Here is a 24,055-nt window from a genome sequence, read left to right on the forward strand (position 1 = left end):
GTTATTTATAATTTGTATTATTATATCTATTAACACTTAATTATTTTTTTTTTAATCTCAAATTATTGTATTCGATTAATAACATCGCAGGGTATAAAAATATCTTGAATGTACGAACAAATAAATTTGCTTACAAACTTTATACACTGAGCTTTTATTGTTGTGAATTTTAAACAAAGCTTAAATAACTGTTTGAGCAAGGTACGATTCGACAGACTGACAGAATTGTCGTACGACAAGAGCAGCACTCAGTGCTAGAACGTGTAACAGCTGTTTCAACATTTGCAACAGCAATAAACCAACAACAATAACCAAAACACAAACAGAAACGCACACGCTGCAGTAGAACATTCGATATTAATTTTTGAATTAAATGCATATTGATGATGCAAATTATAAAAGCAATTGACAAAAACAACAGCAGCTGCATGACAAGGTAAGCAAAACAGATTGTGAAATCAAAGTTCAAGTTACGTGTAAATATATTTTTAGCCATAGGAAATAGATAAGCCAAAGTGCAAAACAGAACCAAAAGACGCGACGATTAGTCAGCATCCGCCGTCCACAAGACGAATGCGAACAGAAGAGACGGGGAGTACATAAAAGTAAAAGTAAGTTGAGTTCAACAGGTGGGTGGGGTGGGTGGCTGAGAGCGATGCGTTTCTCATCATCTAAGCAATTTTCGTGTAATGCAATTTTTGCAGTGACGGGATAACGTCACGCAATTTGGCAACTATTCCTATTGCTACATTCTCAGCTGCTTAGTTTCTGTTGTTCAGTCAAAGTGTAAACAACATGGCTAAAGAGCTCTGTCAAGAAGTTGGTTAAATTAACAATTAAATTACAATTAATTTTTTTTTGTCCGCTATAATAGAAAAGTGCAGAGAAAGAAGAAATAAGGATAAGACCAGTACTGTCACATTTGGTACATTTTTTACAAAAATGGTACAATTTTTTGTTTGCTGGTATCTTGGAAAGCTTTTATATGAAAGCTTAACTTTTTAAATTAATTGTCGTTTTCATTGATGAAATAAGTGCATTACAAAATATACTCCCTGAATCTAGTACAAAATGTTTTCCCAATTCAAATGGCAATTGGAAAATTTTTGTATGACAAATAAAAAATGGGTACCATTGATACAGGTGAATTTATTTATTCACCTTGATGTGGAGTATCTGTCTCTGTCTCTTTCTTGCCAACACCAGAGTGCTAGGGATAATGCGAAAGAGTAAAACAAAATGGCCGGCCATTGCTCTGTTGATATTTACAAATAAAAAACTGGAAAATAACTCCAATTAATGAATTGTAATGACATTCCACAGTTGCTGAGCGCCATGTCGACGGAAGCAGAATTCCTGGAGTCCTACGACAGCATCAAGCAGTCGTACAAGACAGCCATGACGCAGGTGGAAAAGGCCATAGGTCACGAGGAAGCGGAGACGCAGGCGGCGGCAATTGTCGCCTATGAAGAGGCGCTGCAAATGATTGAGGCAACGTTTGCCATCCCTGTAGGGCTGCCAGATCAAATCGATGCAGTGCAGACGCAATGGAACGACGCTTGCTCTCTCATCCAGAAGCTGAAGAGCGCCAAAACGGAGATCAACTATCGATTAAAGGTGTTGCGTGCCCAACAGTCACCAATCGATGTCAGCGCTGTGGAGGCAGAGGAGCAAACTGATGGTCAGATCAAATCACGTCCGCTGCTGACAGAGAATCCATCCACATTCTATGACATTGCCAACGCCAGTGGCAGACCCAAAACCTACCGGGAGCTGGCAGTCGGATTGCGTGAATTGTTGGCCAGCCGAGAGGCGCAGACGCAGCTGGATGAGCTGTTCCAAGCGCAGGTAAAGCTCTACAGGATTGAGGGCAGTGGACAGGTGACCACCGTGACGGGCAGCACCAAAATGTCACTGATTATGTGCACCGTTGGCGGCAAATGGAAATATTTAAGTGGCATTTACTTTATCCAATGCGATATGCCGCATATGGATAAGCAGACGGATTCCGGCATGAATATTTGGCTATATCCACTAATACCGAATGTAACTAACTGCTATCGCACCGAGTACGGCGCCTTCATTTTGCCGGATATGGAATCAGCTCAGCCGGGCAATGCATTTGGCATTATGCTTGAGAAGCCACAGCGTCCGCTCAGCACGAGCGCCGGGGAGACGGAGGAGGAGCAAATGGCTGATCTACAGCAGTTCTTCCTCGATCTCCTCGAAGCTGTACTGGCGGGCACTGTGGAGGAACTGCAATCGCCGCGCACCCAACGTGCTGCGGCACCAACTGGTCCACCTGGTACCAGCTCCGAGCAGGTGTCCAAGCACATTGTGTGCGCAGCGGATTTCATAGCGCGCAATTTGATTAAAGGCGCCGAGAAAACCGGTGGCCTAATGATGAAGACTACGCCGTATTTAATGTCGAAAATGACGCCAGCTGCACCGGATGCACATGCTCATGTCCCTGCCTCGGTGCAGACGGGCGTCCAAGTGGCACAAAAGGTGACGCACACGGCAGCCGGCGTGACCGGTTGGATAGCCGGAAAGGTGGGCACTGCCGCCATTGCTGTGGGCGGCTACCTGTCCCCGCACATTCAGACACAAGGATCACGATTACTGCAGAAGGGTTTCGGCTACGATTCCCATGAAGCTCATAACGCCATGGAAGGAGCCATGACAATTGCCGCCGGCGCCGTCGAAGGATTCTCAACGGTCTTTGATGGCCTAGAAACATCTGCCAAAATACTGGGCAACAATTTGAGTGAAAATTCCGTGAAAATCATTGAGCACAAGTAAGTTTTTTTATATTATTATGACCACATGCAATTCGAATTCCGCAAAACGCCTGCTTATTGTACGATAAAATTGTCTCAGCTATGTTTTGTGAAAATTTCAGCCTCGTAGGTCTTATGGCTTGGGCTGTGCAATGATCAGTCAGTGAGTCAGGACAAAAAGTTTTATACATTTATATAGATTTATTTTTAATTATTCTTGTTGGCTTTATTTTCTATAGATACGGTGCTTCAGCTGGAAATTTGGCATGCGGCACTTTTGATACGGTGGGAAATGCTTTTGTTATTAGCCAAAATGTCAACTATATTACACCAAAGGGACTGGCCAAGAAGTTGGTTAAGAAAACTGGCGAAGCTGTCATTATTGACTATAAGCGGGACTTGCGTAAGCCGGAATCTCATTACATAAACGCAGGCGCTTTATATCCGGATCTGCGAGCCCTAAAGGAGGAATAAATGACCAAATATGATAATAGATACAAATTGTTATACTCGTAATCTCCAAATAGTTCGTTGATAATTATATGTAATCTCATTTAGTTAATTAATTTAATAATATAATTGTTGTACTCGTAATCTACAAAAAGTTCGTGGATATTAATATGTAATCTCATTTAGTCTGTTTATTTTATAATTACTGCGCTTTGTTATAGATTAGTTTAATAAATTCATAAGTAATCGCATAACGTTGTGTTAATGATTGAATAAATATAAAGGATATATACGTCACTAATAATTGTAGTAATTCACATCTACAACTAAGCCATTCATTATCAAATTAGTAAAAAAAATTATTATTATTTACTATTATTTTCAAAACTTGCGCCAACGCAGCCAGCTGATTTTGTGCCATGTTAACTTAACAGGCTGAGAGCGTATTCAATTGAAAAACAAGAAATGAGAGCAAATATTAAAGTTAACAGGCAGTCTGTTAAGTTAACAGCTCGTTTGAGTTAACGTAACAGAACTGCTAAAAAACGCTAGCGTTTACCGCGCGACTTTTCTATAATACATCCGCCTTTAATTGTTTTAGCTACTCGACGATCAGAATTTGTACATAATAATCAAATGATAATTATTATTATACTGTTTTCCATCATAAATATATATAAATATATTTTTGTTTAATATTTAATGTAACGGCATTTGCATAGAAATTCTATTAGTACTCGCTGTTAATAACAGCTCAGCAAATGTTAATGCTGAGTGCTCTTTACAGCGTGCTGTTGTGCCGCTTTGTTATTGTAAAATTTGTTGTCGAAGCGTGCGGTCGGTTCGTCGGTTGTGCGGTCTACGATGTTTTTAAAAGAAAAGTGATGATATCAATATATATATTGTTGATACACAATAATATGTGTCTATACACATAATTGTAAGAAACAAAAGCATAATTAATGTTTATTTGGATTAAGCTTTGTTGTTAATTTTTCGTTTGAATTTTACATTACCGGGCCACAAATGAGAGCTTATTGTTTTTGCAGTGCTTCTTATTATAGTACACATATTATAATATATGTATAAATAATAAAACACACCTGTGCTTTGGAAAATTTGTGAATTTAGCGCGCCGAGTTTTGGCTGTTGGGCGTGTGTATGTTTGTGTGAATGTGAGTGTGCATGTATGAGTGTGTGCGTGCATGCCTTTAGATGTGTTTGTGTGGCTGTAACTGAGAGTTCCGTTTTATTTTCGGTGCAATTTTACACACGTCTGAAATGAAAACCGTTGCCCATTTCAAGTGAATAATTATAATAATAATAATAAAAATGTGGCAGCAATTGTTGCATACACAACAAAATGTTGTTTTTTATTTTATTATGTGCTTCTTAAGTTACATAGCTCCGCTCACATCTAATACCAGTTTAGAAAAAAACAACAACACCGACGACAGTTAAGGCAAAAGCAACAACAACAGCCATAGACGGTCAACAACAACAGTTCTAATCGCACAGACACATTTACAGAAGCACACACACACACACAGAAACACGGTTAAAACGTGTTTGTTTGTGTTCCACTGAGTTCGTTTGCTGTTTGTGTGTGTGATTATCTGTTGTTGTTGTACATACATTTCCTAATTCATCTCATTTTTATACATGCTTAGAGCGCGAGCAACAACAACAAAACAAATATACAGACTGAAGAAAAACTTAGAAACGCGTTTTTTTAACATTTTGTAATTTGTTTATATATTAACGCACAACAAAATCGAATTGGACTAAAACTGCAACAGTTATCAACATCAGCAGCAAAGCCAACAATAACAACAACAACCGCTAGCCGATTTTGATATTTGCATGGTGAGTTTTGTAGAAATCGTTCATCCAATTGGGTTTTTAGCTTCAGCCAGTGTGTACAAAAAATTCTTAAAATTTATTTTGTTTCATACCAGTGCAGAGAATATTATAATTTATGAGTCAGGACTAAGAGTTTTATATATGTAGATATGAAAATTTGTAAAAGAGGCGTAACTAAAATCAAACTACTACTTCCAATATATAGCTGCCAAAGAAACAATCTGTTTAAGTATAAAAAGTTTTGTTGTTCTTTAAGATATTGCAAATAATCGATTTTATTAAAATTAAACTACTATATTTTATATCAGCCATAGAAAAGATATAATTTATTATCTATTTATGCAAATACAGAGAACAAAAATAATAGCACCAATCAGAATAAATATGAAAGCTATTAAAATACTGAAGGCGTTTTCTTCTTTAAAACTTTCAGTCTTTCAGTCTTTTCCAAAACGGTATTGTGTACTCCATTGTAGCCATGGTTTATAATGAAGGCGGGAAATGACAGTTATTTTCCTTCTTCGTCCTTGCTATTTGCTGATGCAACTATAACAACAGCAAATGAGGATTACAAGCAATATCATAGATAAAATTGCTAAAAATAAGCTTTCCTCCTGGTCGCCTGGATGTCGAGTTGCGTCGTCTGACGGAGTTGTTGTTTCAGGTTCAGCGAACATAGGATCGTTATAACTTTATTATTTATTTTCAAATTTTACAACAGACAAGTGTCGAGGCTTGTTTTGTTTTCGCTTTTTTTTGTAATCAATTTACTATTACAAATCATTTTCACTTTGCATGACAGAAATTTTCCCCTGCACCTTTCTTCCCTCCATGTCGGCGCGGTAAATAACATTTAGGCGCCTGAGCATTTATTTTTGATATCATCATCATCAGCGATCGAAGTTGCCAACGTCTATGCCAACAGGTTTTTGGCTAATAAGGTAATGGCAAAATACAGTAAAATCAAAAAAAAAAAAAAATGGCAAAATTATAATCGAGAGATGAAGAAAAAAATCCATCATTGGAAAGTTGATTTGATTGCAACTGTGGAATGCAGCTGCGGCAGGGTTACTACCTAGTTGTGCGGCAGGGTGACGCATTTAAGTTTTTCATGTTGCTTTTATTTTTTTTTAATATTTGTTTTTGCAAACATACAACTTGGGTAATATTACAAGCCGAATGCTTCATGCTTCATTTGTTTTTGGAGCTGACAACTTTCGCAACACGAGCAATTTTCAATTGTCAATTGCCAACAGTGATAAGGGCGTCGATCTGTAGAGAAAGTCAGTTAGCGAGATCTAGGGTTACACCCACATTGGTAATTCGACACAGATCCGTCTCCCTGTTGTTATTTTATATGTTGTATATATTTTTTTAACCTTTATCATTTATCAGATTATAAAAGTGACATTGTGTATTGTCAAATATTAAATAGAATAATAGAAAAAAATTTGTTATTTCATAATAAGTAATTTAAATAAATAGAAAGAGTCAATAAGGATTAAGTAATTTTTTCAAATTTAAACTGTCGCCAAAGTGTATTTATTATTAATGAAAACTAGCGCAAAAAATGTGGCTTTATATTATAATATCAATTAAATAATTTTTGTCTAAATATAGAATAAAGAAAATAATAACAAATAATATAGTATTTATATTGCCCTTTTTGTTCTTCTTTATTTTATTGTGCATTCAAGCTCACCCTCATTAGACAATATTGATCTTTTTTCTCCCTTTTTTTTCATAATTTGGGTTGTTTTTTTTCAAATGTTTTTTACTGTCAAAATTCTAGGAAATTTGCACTTTTTTGTTGTTAAAGTGTGTACACACTTTTGAGGATCAGTTAGCTGCGGCTACTAGTGTTGTACAGATTTGTGGTAGACTTGAGTTCTTTCAATTAGTTTTGGTCTTTGTTTCTTTCATGTGCTGTCTTTTTCTTTCCACCCACAACCACAACAATAATAAATCGCTCCGTCTGCAGTTGACAGCTGACAGTTGGCAACGTTTTTTCTCTCTCCTTTTTAACTCTTTTTAGCAATTGGCAACGCTGTCTCAAGACGTAAGTGCATGTGTGTGTGGGGTGTGAGAAGGTTGGGGAGGAGTGAAGTGGGAGGGGGCTTGTGTGGGACTACTACATTACACAATTATCTAAAAGCATTTCCCAAAGCAAAACATTTTTCCGCCACACATGAAAATCAATTCACTTTTTCTCCGTCTCTTTCCTTTCCCCACCCCCACCCCATTTTCTCTCACGCGTCTCCCAGCTCATTTCTATTTCTTTCTCTGTCTCATATTGTTGTTTTTAGCCAGCGGCATTTAATTTTTCCGCTGCCTTTTGTTTTGTTTATTGTTGTTGTTTCCCATCTTTATATTTTTGCGCGGCCCGTGCGTCAATTTATGTGGAGGTTTTTCGTAGCTCCGAGGCGGAAGCCGCTTCTTAATGATACAAATAATAGTGGTACACTCTCATGTAGTGCAGTGTAGTGGCAGATGGAAAATCTGCAACAACCAAAGGGTGGCCCCGGTGGCTACCAAGTTATGCAGTTGGCAATTGCAAATGCAATTGCAACGTGAAATTTGTCGCCGCCTTCTGCCCACTCCGTTTCCCCTCTCCTGTGGCAACATTCGCTCTGCTTGCAACTTAACCCCTCACACTGCAGTTATCTCAGTTCCAAGTGCCGCATGCTCAAAACTTGTTTGCCGCATAATTTCCAAAGTTGCAATTTTCATTTTTTATGGCCATTTTGACTTGGACGCTTTTTTTTTCTGTGGCTGCTGTTACCACTGCTGTTTGTGGCCGAAAGTGTTTGCCATTTGAGTCGCCTGGTTTTAGCCAACTAGGCAAACTGAGGTAATCAGAATTACATACACACTTATATATGTACATGCTTGTGAGTGTGTACACACTGGCAGAAAAGTAACATTTCATTTTCATTTGGCGTGTTCACAATTTTGCACATTAAAAACAATTTCACAGCGTTGCCAACTGCAGCAAATGTTGTGTTGTAATTGAAAGTGTATCGATTATATTTTACTCATATTGTGGATATTTTGATTTTGACTTTCGTTGTGCAACATGCATGAATGCTAAACATTAATAGCGGTCCCTTATGCAAAGCTAAAATATTTGTAATTGTAGCCTTTTCAATTTAGTAAAATATTACTAAAAAAAAGCTCCTATATAAGCCGCGTTTAATTGCTTTACAGTGTAAAAATCATATTTGTTAATGCTTGATTCTAAACAATTGCCAGCTGACTTTTTTGCCAAGTCATTATTTCCATAGACAGTTACATAATGATAAGAAGAGGAAATTAAACCCACCCATGTTGTACACTTAACAATTAAAATAAGTTCCATTCAGTTAGGCCATAAAACTGACTCTTTGCCCAGCTGTGACAATTCGCAATGAAATTACCACCCAACAAACATACATAGAGTTAACCATGCTATCTCTCTCGCAATCGTGCTCTCTCTCTAGCCTTTAGAGAACCAGTTGGAAGTCTGGCTACCTGTGTCCAAGTGACACTTGTGCAATTATTGTACAAAATGTTCATAGGAACCCCTCGACAGGTGGTTCGGTTATTCCTGGTCTCTTCTTTTGGCCATGAGACAACGTCGGTAGCGTGAAACGAATTGTTTTTGTTATTGTCGCTCTTTTTTTGTTGTTGTTGCTGTCGCCGACATGGTCGCCATCCCAACAGGTAACAAAACAATGCCGACTATTTAGTGAAATGCTTTTGTTTCGACTGGGCCTCAACTTGTAGTCTCAACTCGAGTCCGCTTATTAACTTACCTGTTATTCGAGGCATTTTCATTTTTCACACGCACACACAGACCACGAAACTCAACGTGTATTTTCAGCTGGCAGACTGGAAAATGAAAATTCACTTGCCTGGGATTAATTTCGAGGCTTCCTTTCCACACTTGAGTTTCAAATCTCGCCCTCACTTGGTTGTGTTAGTTTTGTCTGAATGAAACACGAACGGAAATGCCGCAGGGGGTGATTTCTTTTGAGCTCCGCTCTTAACTGGGCCTATACGCATTAACCACATGTGTGAGCGAGATACTAGATACAATATCTGTCATTAGGATTATTGCTGTTGTTTGATTTAATGCGTTCACAATTCGGTTAAGTTTGAGTTCGAGTTTGGTTTTGTCTTTGGTTTGGTTTTCCTATCAAACTGGGGGCGCTACCGGCGTCTACAGCGGCATGTTATTAATTAGTTCGCATTTGGCTTCTCTACCATATAATTAAAACGCAGAGTCTTATCTGTCTGCTTATCATTAAAGCGCGATTAAGTCAATGCTATCGTCTATCGTTTTATTGCTTTGGGAAATTCGTTTCATTTTTAAACAGCTTTAATATATATATTTTCCATGGTATTAGCATCTGTTTAATTAATGCGTTATGCGTTTTTGTTGCATTTTCGATGAAATTTTGTAAGTCGAGATTGAGCATATCGATATATGTATACAAGCCGGAGACGTCGCGTGTTTAACTTAAAGTCGAATACCTAAAGGCAATCAACTATCGTCAAGACTGTGTTGGGTGATATCTGAATCTAGTACGAATTTAAAATACATACAAAAAAAGATAAAAATGTCATTTTATAGGGAATAAATATTTAAGTTAAAGCTGGTTCCAGAAAGCAATATTATTTATATTAATGGAGAGTTATTATATTTACCACTGTAGAATTGGAGTATGTCATGTAAATTCCAGGAAAGAGTTCTAAAAATACAGAAGCCAGTTACTTAAAAAGAAAATCCTTCAAGGCGCGAGATTCGTTTTTAAAAATCTAGAAAATTTCACATTTTGTATGCCCTTGTAGAAGATATTGTGTTTCAGGCAAAAAGGATTTCTAATACGAGTGTATGTATAGGAAACTAACCTAACACAAGGTGCTCTAGCTTAAACTAGTCAGTCATTCTCATTTAATTCGATTTAATTTTATGATGTACCACATGCCCCATCAGAATAATGATACATATTCGGTTACGTAAATATGGAAGCATGTTCACAGCCATATTTTCCTAAAGGATTTCCCCCTTGTGCCACTAATTGAAAATTGAAAGCATTAGCAATGTGCTTATCAGCCCAGAAACATTTTGCATCCCCAGGCGAAAAGCTTACCGTTTTTGCCAGCTCAGCTCAAAATGGGAAATGGGAAGAACTGTTGACCTAGCTCCGAGAGCAATTCGTAATTAATTATAAAATACGTATGTACATATATATGTATAAACATTTTCCCAGCTGTGTATAACAAACACATAAACATGGAGTCGAGTTGCAAAGTTGACCGATATAAACGAGTATAGATACAAGATACATTGTGTGCATTACAGTTTTAGTAACAGTTACAGTTAAAGATACAGATACATAACATGGGGAGATTCTGTAAGCAATAACAGAAAACTGTTAAGTGAACAACAGCTGTTGAAATGGCAGATGGAAGATTTTTTTGGGGTGTGTCGGCTCCCGAAGGATAACGAATGCAACGAAGTTGCAAAGGCGACAGCTTGTGACCTATATTAACATATATATATATATATATATTTATATAGTTAGATATCCGTATGTACAGCTTTAAATTGCATATACCAACAACTCTCTTTATGTACAGGTTTTATTTTTTAAAAATGGGTTAGCAAAAGTTTGGGCATGCAAATGGTTTTATACACATCCCAAACGAATCGTATCCTTACCACAGCCAACATTACAGCCGCCTCTCCCTCCTCTCCTGTTGTGGACGCTTATCAGTTGTTGTGCCTTCCTGTCGCCATTTGGCTCAGTGTTTGAAGCCAACTCGACGAGTCAAGTTGTGCCTCTTGTGTGTGTGTGTGTGCAACGTTGCTCCAAAAGCTTTTGCTTCGTAAAGTTATAATATTTAATGCATGAGGCATAGTTAATATATAGGGCGAGTGTGTATCTGCATGTGATATAGGAATAAAAAAAGGTAGAGAGCAATAGTCTGTCGCGATAATGCGTAACAGATAAAACTTCAAGCTCAGTGTGCGATAAAAAATGCATACAAATTGATGAGCTTTTCAAATATGCTTTGATCAGTACGCAGAGCCTTAAAGCTTGTTGTGTGTGGTGAACTATACTTGCTGGATGCCAAAGTAACTATTTGCTTATGATTCAAGCAGTTTTTTACTGCTCTCAATTGCGTTCTAGCTAAAAACCCTTTGTTAGGGCCCATCTCCAGTCTATATATAACGCACAGTTAGACTTTACTGCTGTTGGTTTGTAAATGTGTAAATCCTAAAGTCTGCAGCTGTCTGATTTCCTGCTAAATAATTTATTCATATTGTTTTTACTTTAATCACACCTTGAGGCTGGTTCTTATCGTTTTCAATTATGAAACGCGATGCGTCCAGCTGTCCCAGTTATGCAAATAGAGCTCTGATTGCACCTACAGCTGCGCCTCAATTGAATTGAAGTGCCTGCAACGACATATGAGTGTATTATTTGATTAAAGTCAACAGACAGTGTACACTGTACAGTCACGAATACACTATCAAACAGCGCCAACATTTATCAACAATTATCAGTCGTATTTGTTTAGCGGCACAGCGCCCTATGCACGCTTCAGGTGCAACAATATTCTAGTTTCAATTTTGTTTTTTTTATGATTTTGTTTACATTTTTGTAGCAATTAAGCTTCATGTTGACTTTTGCTCAAAGAGTTTGTTTGTCCAGCAAACATTGTACAGACAATTAGAGCAAATTTTCAAATTGTAACGGTACGCAACACTGCTAACTGCACGTCAGTGTTACAAAAGTGCAATTTGGCAACGTCGCAAACCAAATAACAGCAGCGTTGTCTTATCAAAAATTAGTTTTTACGGCAATTGACAAATTGATACAATATTGATACTGCGACATTTAGATATTATTAGCCACTGATGGTATGTTTGTTTATATGTAGAATAATATTTCTAGAAGAAGGCAAATGTAAAATTTTGCAACATCGTCATGGAAATTTAAATTATATTAGCTATATCTAATGTATAGTATAAATTTGGTGTTGCTCCAATTAGCGTTACGTTTTGAGGATTGATAAGCATTGCTTAGTATTTTATTTTAATAGCCCTTGTTTTTTAATTTTTTTTTGGAATGCCTAATCTATTAAATTGTCATTTGCTTATTTTCAAGCACTTTGGATTTAATTTATGAGCTTCAATTGAGTATTGAGAAATGGGCATTAAATGCAATTTACAATTTACATTTATTGTGATCGATCTGTTTTTTTATATTCGTTCTGTTCATTTTTGTTGCTGCTGCTGCTGGTGTTTGCTGCTGTGAAGGTCAAACAGTGTGGGGTCACATGTCAAAGTCGATTTATAAAAAAGCGTATTAAACCAGATCTCTCGCTCTCCATGCATAACCTTCAAGATCTTTCGACTCTTTCCTACTTTATTCGCTGCCCCCACAGCTGCCATGTTAATTAACGCATAATTTTCGAGCCTGTCGTACACTTTTCGGTTCTCCATCTTTTCTTTTATTTTTTACTTTTTGTATTATATTTTGATAAATGGGCTCGTATTACTCATGTCTACATCGACCGATCTGTTGTTAAGAAAAAATAATATTTAAAAATATTCCAAAACCTTTCAGTCTCCGATTACCTTTGAACGATTACATTGACGTATTGTCATTGTTTATAAATGCATATCTAATTTCTATTTTCTGCTTGATCTTTGAAAGCATCATATAAATAAAATTTAAACAGTGTACTACTATATAGTCGTTAAATCGATACGCAATTTAATTAATAGATCTGCACAATTGTTAGCACCCCGTCGACAGTTATTTTTTCTCCTTTTTTATGCTTGATTAATAACTCAAGCATTTAATAAGGCGCAAAATGTATTAATTAATTTAATTTTATTCGAGAAAAACCAATTTATATACTGATAATAAAAGTATAAGATGAATTCCAAAGTGCTTGGAAAACTTGTAACGCGTCGCCGCGATATTTTGAAACATTTTCTCCTCCTGTGAAAATTTCACTTTTATTTCTATGAAGCCAGTTTAAACTGAACACGAAAGCCACAGCAACAGCCCCTGCAACAGTAATAAATAAAATAAATGGCAGTTGAATTGTTTGCCATGTGGATGCGCTTTTGGAAAATGCAAGAAAAACCACATGATGGGGGCTGCCATGGACTTCAGCATCAGTATCATCAACTATTGAAGATTGCTTTGGTAGACCCCACGCTAATTGAAAGACTGTGCGTGTTTTCTTTTATATATATATTGTTGTAAGTTGTGATGCAGGGACTGAATGCCAACGAATGTGGGTTATGGTTCAAAACAACTTAAAAACACGTTAGGAAAATAAGTAATAAAATTAGAGATCAGCTGACCAAGGCTATTGTTTTGAATATTAAGAGAACTATTAGGACAAGTATTTTTGGGCCGAAATTGTTTATTTGTATAAAGCTTAACCGAATTTAGATGTCTTAATTTTTACGATTAAATTTCCTATAACATATATAAAGACTGAACGATTTTATTCAAAAAGTTCCTTGAATGAGGAAAAAATTATTACTTTTCTATATTGCATCCTTGTTTGAAACTTTGTCTAAAATTACATAAAATATAAGATTATATATAACACAATATGTAAGCATTAGAACAATGGAAAAATTATAATTACTTTGTATTAAATAGAATTAGGGTTGAACTTAGAGTGCTTTTATAATGTAGCAACTATATATATTATTATTTTATTTTATTTTCATGGGGCACATAATATGTTCAACAGTCTTTCAATCCAAACTTGCCACATGTGTGCACTTTTTAAAATGCAATTTCGCACATGTCTTAGGGCATTTGGCACAAAGAAACCTGACAACCCTAAGCCAATGCCACAATCTCTTACACGTCAAACACCTCGAGGCTTGAGCTCTATGCAAAAACATTTCCTTCCTGGAATACACCAACACACACACACACACACACACACACCGAGAAGACAAACAGCAAAACTCAAAGGGCAACGCTTTGGAAAATTTAAATGAAAATCGTGTTGAAGCGGAAAATGCACTCAGAGTGAGAGAAAGATAGAGAGAGAGAGAGATCGCGAGAGAGTGAGAGAAAAAGAAAGAGTCTAATAAAATGCGCATTATTGTGAATTCGCTATGCCCAAAGAGTGGCAGCTTGTTTTTGACTTGGAGGAGAGTTAGTTGTTGTTGTTGTTGGTGTTGTTGCTGCTGTTGGTGTTGCTGTTGGTGTCTGCGGGCTATGCAATTATGTTTGTATGTGCAATGTGCGATGTTAGCGGCCTTCACCTCAACCGATGATCGAGGCCAGTGTTGCAAAACGCTGTGCAGATCAGAGCAGAGCTTTAAAGTGCCACCAACTGACGACAGATGGTTGCTGACTGTGTGGAATTTGCACAATTTGTGTAGTGACTTATGCGCATGCCCCACAACAACAAAAACAACTGCTGCATACAACAACAACATGCAACAAGTTTTGTGGCAACAACAAAAATTGTTGCCTCCACAGCATTTGCGATCTCGTGGCTGCTTACAAAGTAAACAAAAGTCTCCGTCTGCTCTCCTCGTCATCGCGTCTCCAATATATGTATGAAAAAAAGCCGGTTGTTTGTTATTAGTTGGGTTACTTCACTCTTCCCTTTGCCTCCCCCTTTCCTGCAAACAGCATACATTGTTGACCATATGCGTGTCTCTCCTGTACACTCACTCTCCCCCTTTTTCTTCTCTCTCTTCTAGCCACGTTAGCGTTTGTTGGCCTCTCTTGCTTCAAAGTTCACTGCACCGCGGCCGCGGCCATGCATTTGTGGTCAGTCTCCAGAGTCCGTCAGTCTCAACAGTCCAACTGTCCGTCGATCACAATCAGTTTATGCACAATCAGCTTTGCACACTAAATTGAATGAACAGCCATTGATCAGTTCAACTCATACATAGATCTTTATGCCCTGCCCCCTCAGCTTGTTTGTATGTCTGTGTATGTCATTTAATATTGTCGGCTGAGATCTGTATGTTTTTCTTTTGAATACTGCTTAACACTGGCTCGGTTCAGTACACTTTACCACAAACACGTCAACAGCTGGCCCTTTGCTAGCTAATAGCCGATTTCCGCTTTGGCCAACTATACATCACAGCACCATCATTTACTATTTATAGAATACCACAAAGAATCAAGTTTAGAATCGTCTTTATCAGTTCCACATTTTCTTTGATAAATTATTCCGGAACTTGACATTGTTTCTATCAGGCGATAAGTTAACTAGATTGCCGTCTTAACACATAATGATGATAAGCCAGTTTTTTTTTTAACGGTCAGATTGCAATTTAACAATTGCATTGTCATTCATAAATTAAATTTTATCTTTTATATTCAAGACAGATTGCAAATATCTATCTTAAAGTGTACTGTTTTCACTCAAGTTAATAACAATAACCATTAATATATATATTTAATATTATTCAACGAGTCATTTATTCGTTCTAAAGAAAATGTGTAAGTTTCGTAATTGTTATTGTAAAGTATTCGACCATCTTTCCTCAAATAACAGTAGAAAATTATATTTGGCATAAGACAATTCTTTTTTAACTACCTTGTGAAATAGGTAAAATTTGGCAAATGTAGTTACGATCAGTTGTGTTTTTAAACAAATGTTTGCTTATATATGACGCGATTTGTTCTAGATTTTAGGATTGCAAGTTATTCATTTGGGAAACTTCATAAATAATAAGAAAGACGACACAAAAAGTCTTATCAGAGTTAAAGAAGCAAACACTAATTGCAAAGCGCAATAAACAACACTAAATAATTTGAAAGTTCCGGGCAACTGTTGGGGGACTGCACTTGACATTCAATGGATGTGTTGTTGTTTGTATTTGTTGTTGTTGTTCTGCTTGTTGTTGGTTTTTTAGCAGCACTCTTGAGGGGTCTCTTTGTCATAAATTTGTCAGACTATGCGATAGTTTATTTGGTTTTCGACTCTGGTTTATTTGGTTTTTCTTTGGCTGAGGCAAATGAAACTTTCAAGTTGTCACATTGTGTTGCTTGTTGCTCATTGTTTGTTTTTGTTTATTTAAACATAATTAGTAATTCTGTCACGCGGTTTTTCCGATTCCATTATTTAAGCTTTGTTGATTTTCGATTTCTTTAACAGACCCCGCCTGATATTGTCAGCTCTTTGATTAACTTTTCATTTAGCCAGACAGACAGACAGGCAGACACACAGAGATACATTCGAACATTCTATAGAGTATTCTTTGGCGCGTTGCACATATTTCTGGTGAAATGTATGCTCAGACTGTGGCTTTATGTACTTTTGATGAATGAAGAAAGTGGCCGAAACGTTGAGGCATGACCATTCTTATGCCCCAGGTGCCATAAAGAATTCAGCTTCCCCTCTCAGTTCTCATTTGTCTAAAGGTTTTTTTAGTTTGAAGATTGGAGGTCTAGGCCTGGGCCACTGGGCCTCTCTTTAACTACTACGTGTCATTGAACAATTTAACTGGGTTAGTGTTAGAAAGTTGTGACAATGGTGTGTGCGTATGTGTGTGTGCTTTTTGGCAATTACGTTGATTTGATGTTATGGAAAGTGTTCTGAGTTAATTTTCTATGCGTTTTATGTGATTATTAAGCAAATGTAGCTGTTTAATTTGTTATTTATGATTACAAGTCCACCACTTTATTATAAAAAGATATGTGAATTTATCTCTAAAATATTTGACCAGACTATTTCATAATTATCAATTTCAACTACTACCTTTTGCCTTTATTCTGATTCTGCTATCTTCCTTATAATTCGTAGGTGGTTTCAGCTCTCAAATTCTTATTCATAGCACGCCTCATTGATGTTTATGTGCAATTATACAAATGATCCGATGGCTTCTCTTCAAACAGGTCCTTTGACTTGAGTTTGGCAACGTTTGATGTTTATAGCGAAAATGAAGACAATCATCATTTTGACTCATTGGATTTTACTCCATTCTAGCAAAATTTTAATCACTATGCTTGCGTTAAATGTATTTTTCGTGTCTTAATTACAAAGTTATTAGCATTTATTGCGGCGACCGGCAATTGAAATAAATTGCACTAAACTTGTCAATCTTTTTGGGGGGCCGCCTACCCAGATAAGCCCCATCAATTGAGACAGTTCCGCCGACTGTTGAAATACACGATTCTTTCGCTTTGGCGCCATGCGGCCAATAAAATGTTTATTTTTGCACACCAAAATGATGACGACCAAGTTTCTTAATTGAAACAGCAAATATGTGTGGCCAAAAATTATAAATATAAAAGAATATGACGAAGAAGTAATATCCTATTAAATAAAGAAAGCAAAAAGCAAAGTAGAAAATCTTGATAATCAGTTTGATTTAAAGAAAACTTGTTATTTTTCAATTTGAAAGATATCGAAAGAAATAAACAGGTATATATAAAGTTAACGAATTTAAAGTTGGCACTTACAAATGCAATAGACAATGAATACCAAAGGCGCACTACCCACTAGTAGGGTAAAAACTTTTCGCATAACAAACAATTTTGTTTTCATCAAAAAAAGCTGTAGATTTGTCAAGAATTTGGCCAGCGGGCAAGTGATGAATTTTTCGGCCCAGCAAATAGAAGACAATACAACAAAATGTTCCTCATCAATTTTAATTGTTGAGAGAACCTAACAACATTTTCAATCATTATTAATTTCATCTGTTTGTTTATCACACTTCAATATACACTCGTCTTTCTTTATAAGTTGCCAGCATATATTTTATTTGCTTTTCTTAGTTTGTAATTTGTGAGTGTCTCTTCATTTTTTTCGTGCTGTCAAATCGAAACAAAAAAATAAAAAATAGAAAAAAAATAATATTTGTGACTATTTTTAATGCTGCTTGCTGCCTGACTGAGGCTAAAGAATTTCACTTGGCTGAGAAAAAAGATTAAAACATAGACTGCATTTTATACGGGTCCTAAACGTTGAGCGGGGGTGTGTTTGGGGTCTGGTAATGGGGTTGCTTTTGGGCCATTTTAGCTGTCACTTTATGTGCAAATAGATTCGTCATAAGCAAATTGAATTAATTTCATAACAAGCACTTGCATTCCATTTAAAAATAATTATTTTTAATGTTTTCTCAAACTATGGTTTTCTTGAAAATTTGCAAATTTCTATAGAAAATTTGTTACTAGGTTACTATTTCTCATATGAAAAGATTTAAAGATTGATCAAATTTATTTAAATACATAATACACAGGTAAAAAATATAACATTTATTGCAGAATTTAGTAGGAACAGTTACAGACGAGGCTTCTCTATTACTTCTCAAAAATTCAGTGTGGAATATTTGTTTAATAAATATCTTTTCTTAAAATTGAACTAAATAGCCTAATTCATTGAAACTTTCAAACATCCATCAATAGACATGTGACCTACTTTAAGCGCTTAGTTTTTATTTCATTTCTTAATTGTATACTTGCGATTTTTAAAGCTTGAAAAGCAATAAAAATTGCATATAAATGCACGAAATGCGTTGGAATAATTTTTATGCTTATCTAATTGAACAGTTCTGATTTATTATTACTTTTTGTTTAACTCCATTTCTAATCTGTATTTTAATGGTTTTTTATCTTCTCTTTTCAGGCTTAGCATTCACTTCTAACAACGCCTTTTTATGGTAAGTGTATTTTGTGAATGCTCATAAAGGCAAAGTAGTTTTACTTAACTTAATATTGGTATTATCGATGAGCATTGGAATTTTCACCTAAAGGCCACACCTGGTCATTTCTTGGCATGGACTTGAATTTATTATTATTAAAAAGTGCATTGAACGTCAAGTGAATTATTTATATTCGAAGAAAGTTGCAAATTCATTTGTCAAGTGTCGAGATTATAATGGTATTATAAAAACTAATAAAAATGATTGATTGAAAGATACACTGTAATCAAAGATCTCTAATAGCTTCTCTTTAATTTTTAGTACCGAAACCGGGCCAATTCATTCTGCATTCAAATTGAAAATTTTGTATCTCAAGCCTTAATTTTTAATTAACTTTTTATGGCATAAATAGTATAAACAATACTTTCCTTGTTTCGGTTTGATTCCCTGATCTGATCCTATAAGACTCTGTGCTTAACATTATAATACCCTTTCCGTGTCCCTCTATGAGTAGAGGGTATAAGTGTCTCTATTCCCATTAAATTGTTAGGCTATAAATCAACACTTCAACCTGTAAGACTTTAATGCGCTCCAGTTCTTTTCCAATATGACCGCGTAAAATTCAAAAATACGCATTGAAAAGCGTATATACAAAAAAATTATAATTTATGGCGACTCAAATCAAATGTGAAATAGAGCATACAATTTAAATTAGTTGAAATGGGAAAAATTAAAATTTGATACAACATAATTAGCGGCCAGGCCGCATCGAGAACCAAATACAGATGGATGAAAATATTGAGAAAAAAAGCTTTTCTGTGAATGCCACTCAATGGTTTATGATCACGGGGACCCAGTTACTTAGCCAGACAGTTCGACAGTCAGTCAGATCGACGGCCAAACAAAACAAAGTCCAAAGCTATGCGCCTAAAAATGGAGCATATAAAACTCAACCAAAAAAGAGAAAAACAGAACAAAAGTTTCGGCAAGCCAACAATAAAAAAAATTCGAAAAAGACAAATACAGACGCGTTGCAACTGAAAATTGAGTTATACACCAGATATATGCGTATATATATCTTTATATATCTACATATATTTTTTTTATATATGGTATAGAAGCGAGCAACGCTAAAAATGCGCCACAAAAATAGAGCAAGGCATGTAGAAATGAAAGAAATTAGATGAAAATAGGCGCTATATAAATATATACGTATATATACGTATTATGTTGTACACACACTGGCATCGCGAGATATTTGTGCTAAATCTGTGTATGTGCCGAGGGTTCCATCCTCTGGCGCGCCTTGGCAGACAGGAATTCAATGCTTAGGGAAATGGGCAAGAAAAGTGTACAAAACGAAGCTAAAAACTGGGAAATGCTCATTTTACTATTTTTTTTTTTGTAGGTTTTTTATTTAATTATTTCTTTACTTCTTTTTTTTTTTTGTTTTTCTTTTGGGACATTTGGGACAACTGAATTTATGGCGCTAGCGTTGAGCTTTTTTTGGGATTGGAATTTGCCGGCGTTTTAAATTGGCGCCAAGTTTTGTTTAGAAGAGTAGAGTATCAGAGAATTACCACACATTTTTCAAAGACATATATTTTTAGGGTATTTTTTATGAGTTTTCTCAAAGTCTCACAATCTTATCATCATGATGTTAATTTGATAAGCTATTTCTCAGAAATCTGTTGCATCGTAGGAAAGTCACTTTAGCTGGCTATTAAATGCTCAGCATGTCAATTTATTTTATATAGATACATAGTTATTAAAGCCGTTACCTCTCTCTATGACTTTCTATAGATTTACGAGTTGCGCATTTAAATTGTGTGGAAATTATGCACAAAGCGAGCTTTACTTTATGATTGAGATTATTATGATATGCATAATAAGCATACAAAATATGTTTTATATTATTTCTTTTTGTTGTATTTTTCTTTTGAGACACGTGTCTTGAAATTCAACTTGTTGCCCAAAAACGTCCCAAAACAATGAGCAACAAGTTTGAAATTCAGAAATGTGTTTAATAAGCGCCGCTGCTTTTTGATGGACAGCTTGAAGGGGCCCTCAAACTATACAGCAACACATACACAAACACGCTTAAGCATTTGCTATGGCTACAGGTCTGAAAAGTTTCAATGTATTTGTTATGCTTTTGAATAGCGTTCATCGACTTGTTAATATTGTCGTCTCTTGCTTTTTCCCCTATCTTTACTCAATCTTCTGTCCAAATATGTTTTTGGTTTTGGCCCTTTTGTCCTAAAGGCATTAGATGGGATCATCCAGCAAAAAAATAAAATAAAAAGAGTTTTTGCCACAACTTGGAATAATAATGACACTTTAGTTACCCTTTAAATTATTAATGAGCTAAGTATTTCAAGTTTATTTAAAAAAACTTAGAATTTATAAACAGATGACAATAAACCCTTTCATCGTTTAGTGTACAGGGTATTAAAAAAAGAGTATGATAAAAGTAAGCGAAAAGCGTACAAAAGCGTCTCTTTTTCGAATGTATTTTCCTAGAATATGTCATAAGGCTCTTTACTCTTTCCTTCCCTTCATTTGTTAAACATGCAACGGAAGAGCTTGTCCCACAAAGAATACGAGTCCAAAGTACCTTTAAATATGTGCTTACACAGAATGGGAAACGCTAATTGGTAACCAGCTACTTGATGACATCATGAGAATAAAATGTTGTATATAACTACAGCTAACTTCTTTAAGAACCTGATCAGATTATGCAAAATGTCTAATTAATATATTAAAAATGCATGTACTCGTGTACTCGAAATGTTATTTCATGGCCAAGTTAAGGCATGGAAATGGAATGGCAATAGAAGGCCAAAGGGCAAAGGTGTTTGCTCAATGTTGCAAAGAGAACCGAACTATGGCAATTGTCAATGGGAAGCGGCATGACGAAGTAGGATAATAACAATGACCACGACGTTGACGATGATGATGATGATGACGACCACAAAATATTATGTACATGACTTTGCTGGGTTGCCTCTGGGGCACTTACTCTCCACACTCCATACCACTTGACAAACAGTAGCAAAATTGTTCAACTTCATTTGTGTTTACCTTTTCGTCTTCGTCTTCTTTTGATTATTATTTTCTAGTTGTTGTTAACATTAAAGATTTTCTCATGTAAATTCCCACGCATATTTCTTCACTTGTAATGAAAATAATAATGATTTTTGTCTCTCTTTTTCTCTGTGGTTTTCTGTGCCTGGTCAGATAGTTAGAGCCGTAAAAACCAGTAGCCCTTCCATCTAGGCCTAATGATATTTTCTCTCCCTCCCCAATCGAGTTCACAGAGGTTAGTTGAGAGTGAGTAAGAGAGAGGGCAGCTGATTTGATGTGTTGATAACTTAAAGTACCAGCTGTGCATAGTTTTTATAGGGAAATGTTTTGAATGAACAACAACAACCACAAAGTTGTGTACAAGTTTTTGTTGTGTTTTAGTTTAATGATTTTTTCCACTTCACGTGGGTTGACTGCAAGTGTTGAGTGATCCGATCCCATCTGACTGATAAGAAGGAAAGTTCTGACCTTAACTGCAATATATGTTTATAAACGTATGACATTTAATTCATTTTGGGGATTTTATATTTCTGACTAAGTTGAAAGCCTTAACAGTTCAGTAATCGGGTCATGTTAAACCGCTGCACAGCTTATTACCCAGTTCTCTCTCTTTTTTGTATCTTTTATTTCTGCTTAACTTGGCCAAATAAAAATGTATATGCAAGTTGACAAGACAAGGTTTCAGTCTGCAGATTTTATTGTTACTGTTGTTGTTGCTGTGATTCGACTTTGGGTTGTGGTTTTAGGCTAAGCGTTTATCTCGTCACCTTATGAACAGGTATAATGACCGCAGAAGCATAAATTGCTTAAATATCAGTGAGGTGTGTTCCTAAAGAGACGTGATGATCATTTTGGTATATACGAGCTAAGAGTTCGTGGAATTGAACAACTTTTATTTCATAGCTACTTAAGATCAGTGGTAAACTGAGATCCATGCACAAGCTGAAGAATAAGTTAAAAGTCAATGTTATTACAATATTAGTTTAAAGCTCAGATAGTTTGCCCAAATAAATTAAAAATTCTTTAAGTAAAGTCTGGCTGATTTTATTGCCCTCAATTTTAAATTGTAGCGCATTTTTAATACAATATTTGAAACCGCAACATTTATAATAAAAAAAACGCCTATCAAGTTGCTTGAAAAATCATATAATACTGGTATATCTGAAATTCTAGCGCAGAAACGAGACCATATCAGATATTTGGTAATGGGAACATAAATATATGTACGATATACACAAACACACATCCACAGACACCTTAATATTCGTAAAATCGCATGAATGATTCGTTTGAATGAATGAACTGAATAATGCGCATGATTGCGCATACGAATGCAATTCAGGGGAACCCAAAAAGAACGTACAGCACTCGGAACATCAGCTCTCCAATGTCCCTGTGGCAACTGTAGGAGACGTGCCCCAAAACACACGAAACACAGAACTGAAATCAAGAAACCAACACCCAAAAGTATTACGAGTGCGATTATAAAGTAAAAGGTTTCCTCATTTTGTACCAGATTATCATGTTAATTTGAATGATTTTTGCATAATTTTCTTCGTCTTTGTTTTGTTTTTAGTTTTTTTGGGTTCTGTTTTTGGCAAGCTTTGTTGTTGGTTTTGTTTTAACTTTTGCCTCTTTGACTTTTAGCGTTTCAATTAAATTATAAAAATAACAATTTGCTAATTTGTATATCGCATATTATATATCTGCAAACGAGATGTTGTGATCACGTTGATGTTGTTGTTAAATTTTTTTTGTGGTTGATATAAACGTGGGCGTCATTTGTTTTTTTAAATTTACTTGGCCAGGTCTTAATAGCAATTTATATATCTCATGAGCTATTCTTGCTAGAATACTACTTATGACGCATCAAAATAATCAAATGAGTATATGACAATTAAATTAAACTTATTTTTGTGCTTGTATATTATAACAAATGCTGAATCAGAATATATATATTTTTTTTAACTATTATTATTATAATTGAAACTATCTTTTTAAGAAATAACTTGCTTGGATCCAGTTAATTTTGATTTTTGCATATTAATTTCTTAAAATTTAACTACATTAAAGTTTGTTCTCATCAAAAAATTATTTACTAAATATATTAAAAATGTAGTATAAATTAATTTAGTTAATCGACTTTAAGAATGTAATGATGGTTAATTAGAAAAGTTTTCTTTTGTATGGAAATTTAGACAAAAATCATTTTACATATGGGGATATAGGT

The 24,055-nt window shown here is 35.5% G+C and overlaps 2 protein-coding genes across 4 annotated transcripts in view; both read left to right on the forward strand.

Annotated features, from left to right (window-relative positions):
* Window positions 1-283: 283 nt before the first annotated feature.
* On the forward strand, window positions 284-3,514 carry LOC117792042 (protein spartin). 2 transcript variants are annotated; one of them, XM_034631999.1, is made up of 4 exons: window positions 284-436; window positions 493-611; window positions 1,324-2,798; window positions 3,020-3,514. In XM_034631999.1, exons 3-4 carry the CDS (start codon window positions 1,336-1,338, stop codon window positions 3,252-3,254), a joined length of 1,698 nt encoding a protein of 565 aa, XP_034487890.1. In that variant the 5' UTR covers window positions 284-436; window positions 493-611; window positions 1,324-1,335; the 3' UTR covers window positions 3,255-3,514. The 2 variants fall into 2 exon arrangements, with proteins under 2 accessions (XP_034487890.1, XP_034487888.1); XM_034631997.1 differs by lacking the exons at window positions 284-436; window positions 493-611 and adding an exon at window positions 745-819.
* A 528-nt stretch (window positions 3,515-4,042) lies between these two features.
* The window catches only part of LOC117789750 (putative mediator of RNA polymerase II transcription subunit 26), a 71,667-nt gene continuing 51,654 nt past the window's right edge, over window positions 4,043-24,055 (forward strand). Inside the window, exons 1-3 of one of the 2 annotated variants that reach the window (XM_034628867.1) lie at window positions 4,043-4,170; window positions 4,901-5,096; window positions 18,723-18,756. The gene's annotated coding sequence lies outside the window, so the exon portion shown is untranslated. The remainder of the gene's footprint in view (window positions 4,171-4,900; window positions 5,097-18,722; window positions 18,757-24,055) is intronic. The other variant, XM_034628868.1, reaches the window with a different exon arrangement.

The sequence above is a fragment of the Drosophila innubila genome (assembly GCF_004354385.1).
Source record: "Drosophila innubila isolate TH190305 chromosome 3R unlocalized genomic scaffold, UK_Dinn_1.0 2_E_3R, whole genome shotgun sequence".
Lineage (NCBI taxonomy): Eukaryota > Metazoa > Arthropoda > Insecta > Diptera > Drosophilidae > Drosophila > Drosophila innubila.

Excerpts from the sequence above, each read along its gene's own strand:
- LOC117792042 (XM_034631997.1), top strand. The coding sequence starts at position 796 with ATGGCTAAAGAGCTCTGTCAAGAA. Across the intron at positions 820-1,323 it reads CTAAAGAGCTCTGTCAAGAA|TTGCTGAGCGCCATGTCGAC; the intron begins GTTGGTTAAATT and ends GACATTCCACAG. Across the intron at positions 2,799-3,019 it reads GTGAAAATCATTGAGCACAA|ATACGGTGCTTCAGCTGGAA; the intron begins GTAAGTTTTTTT and ends TATTTTCTATAG.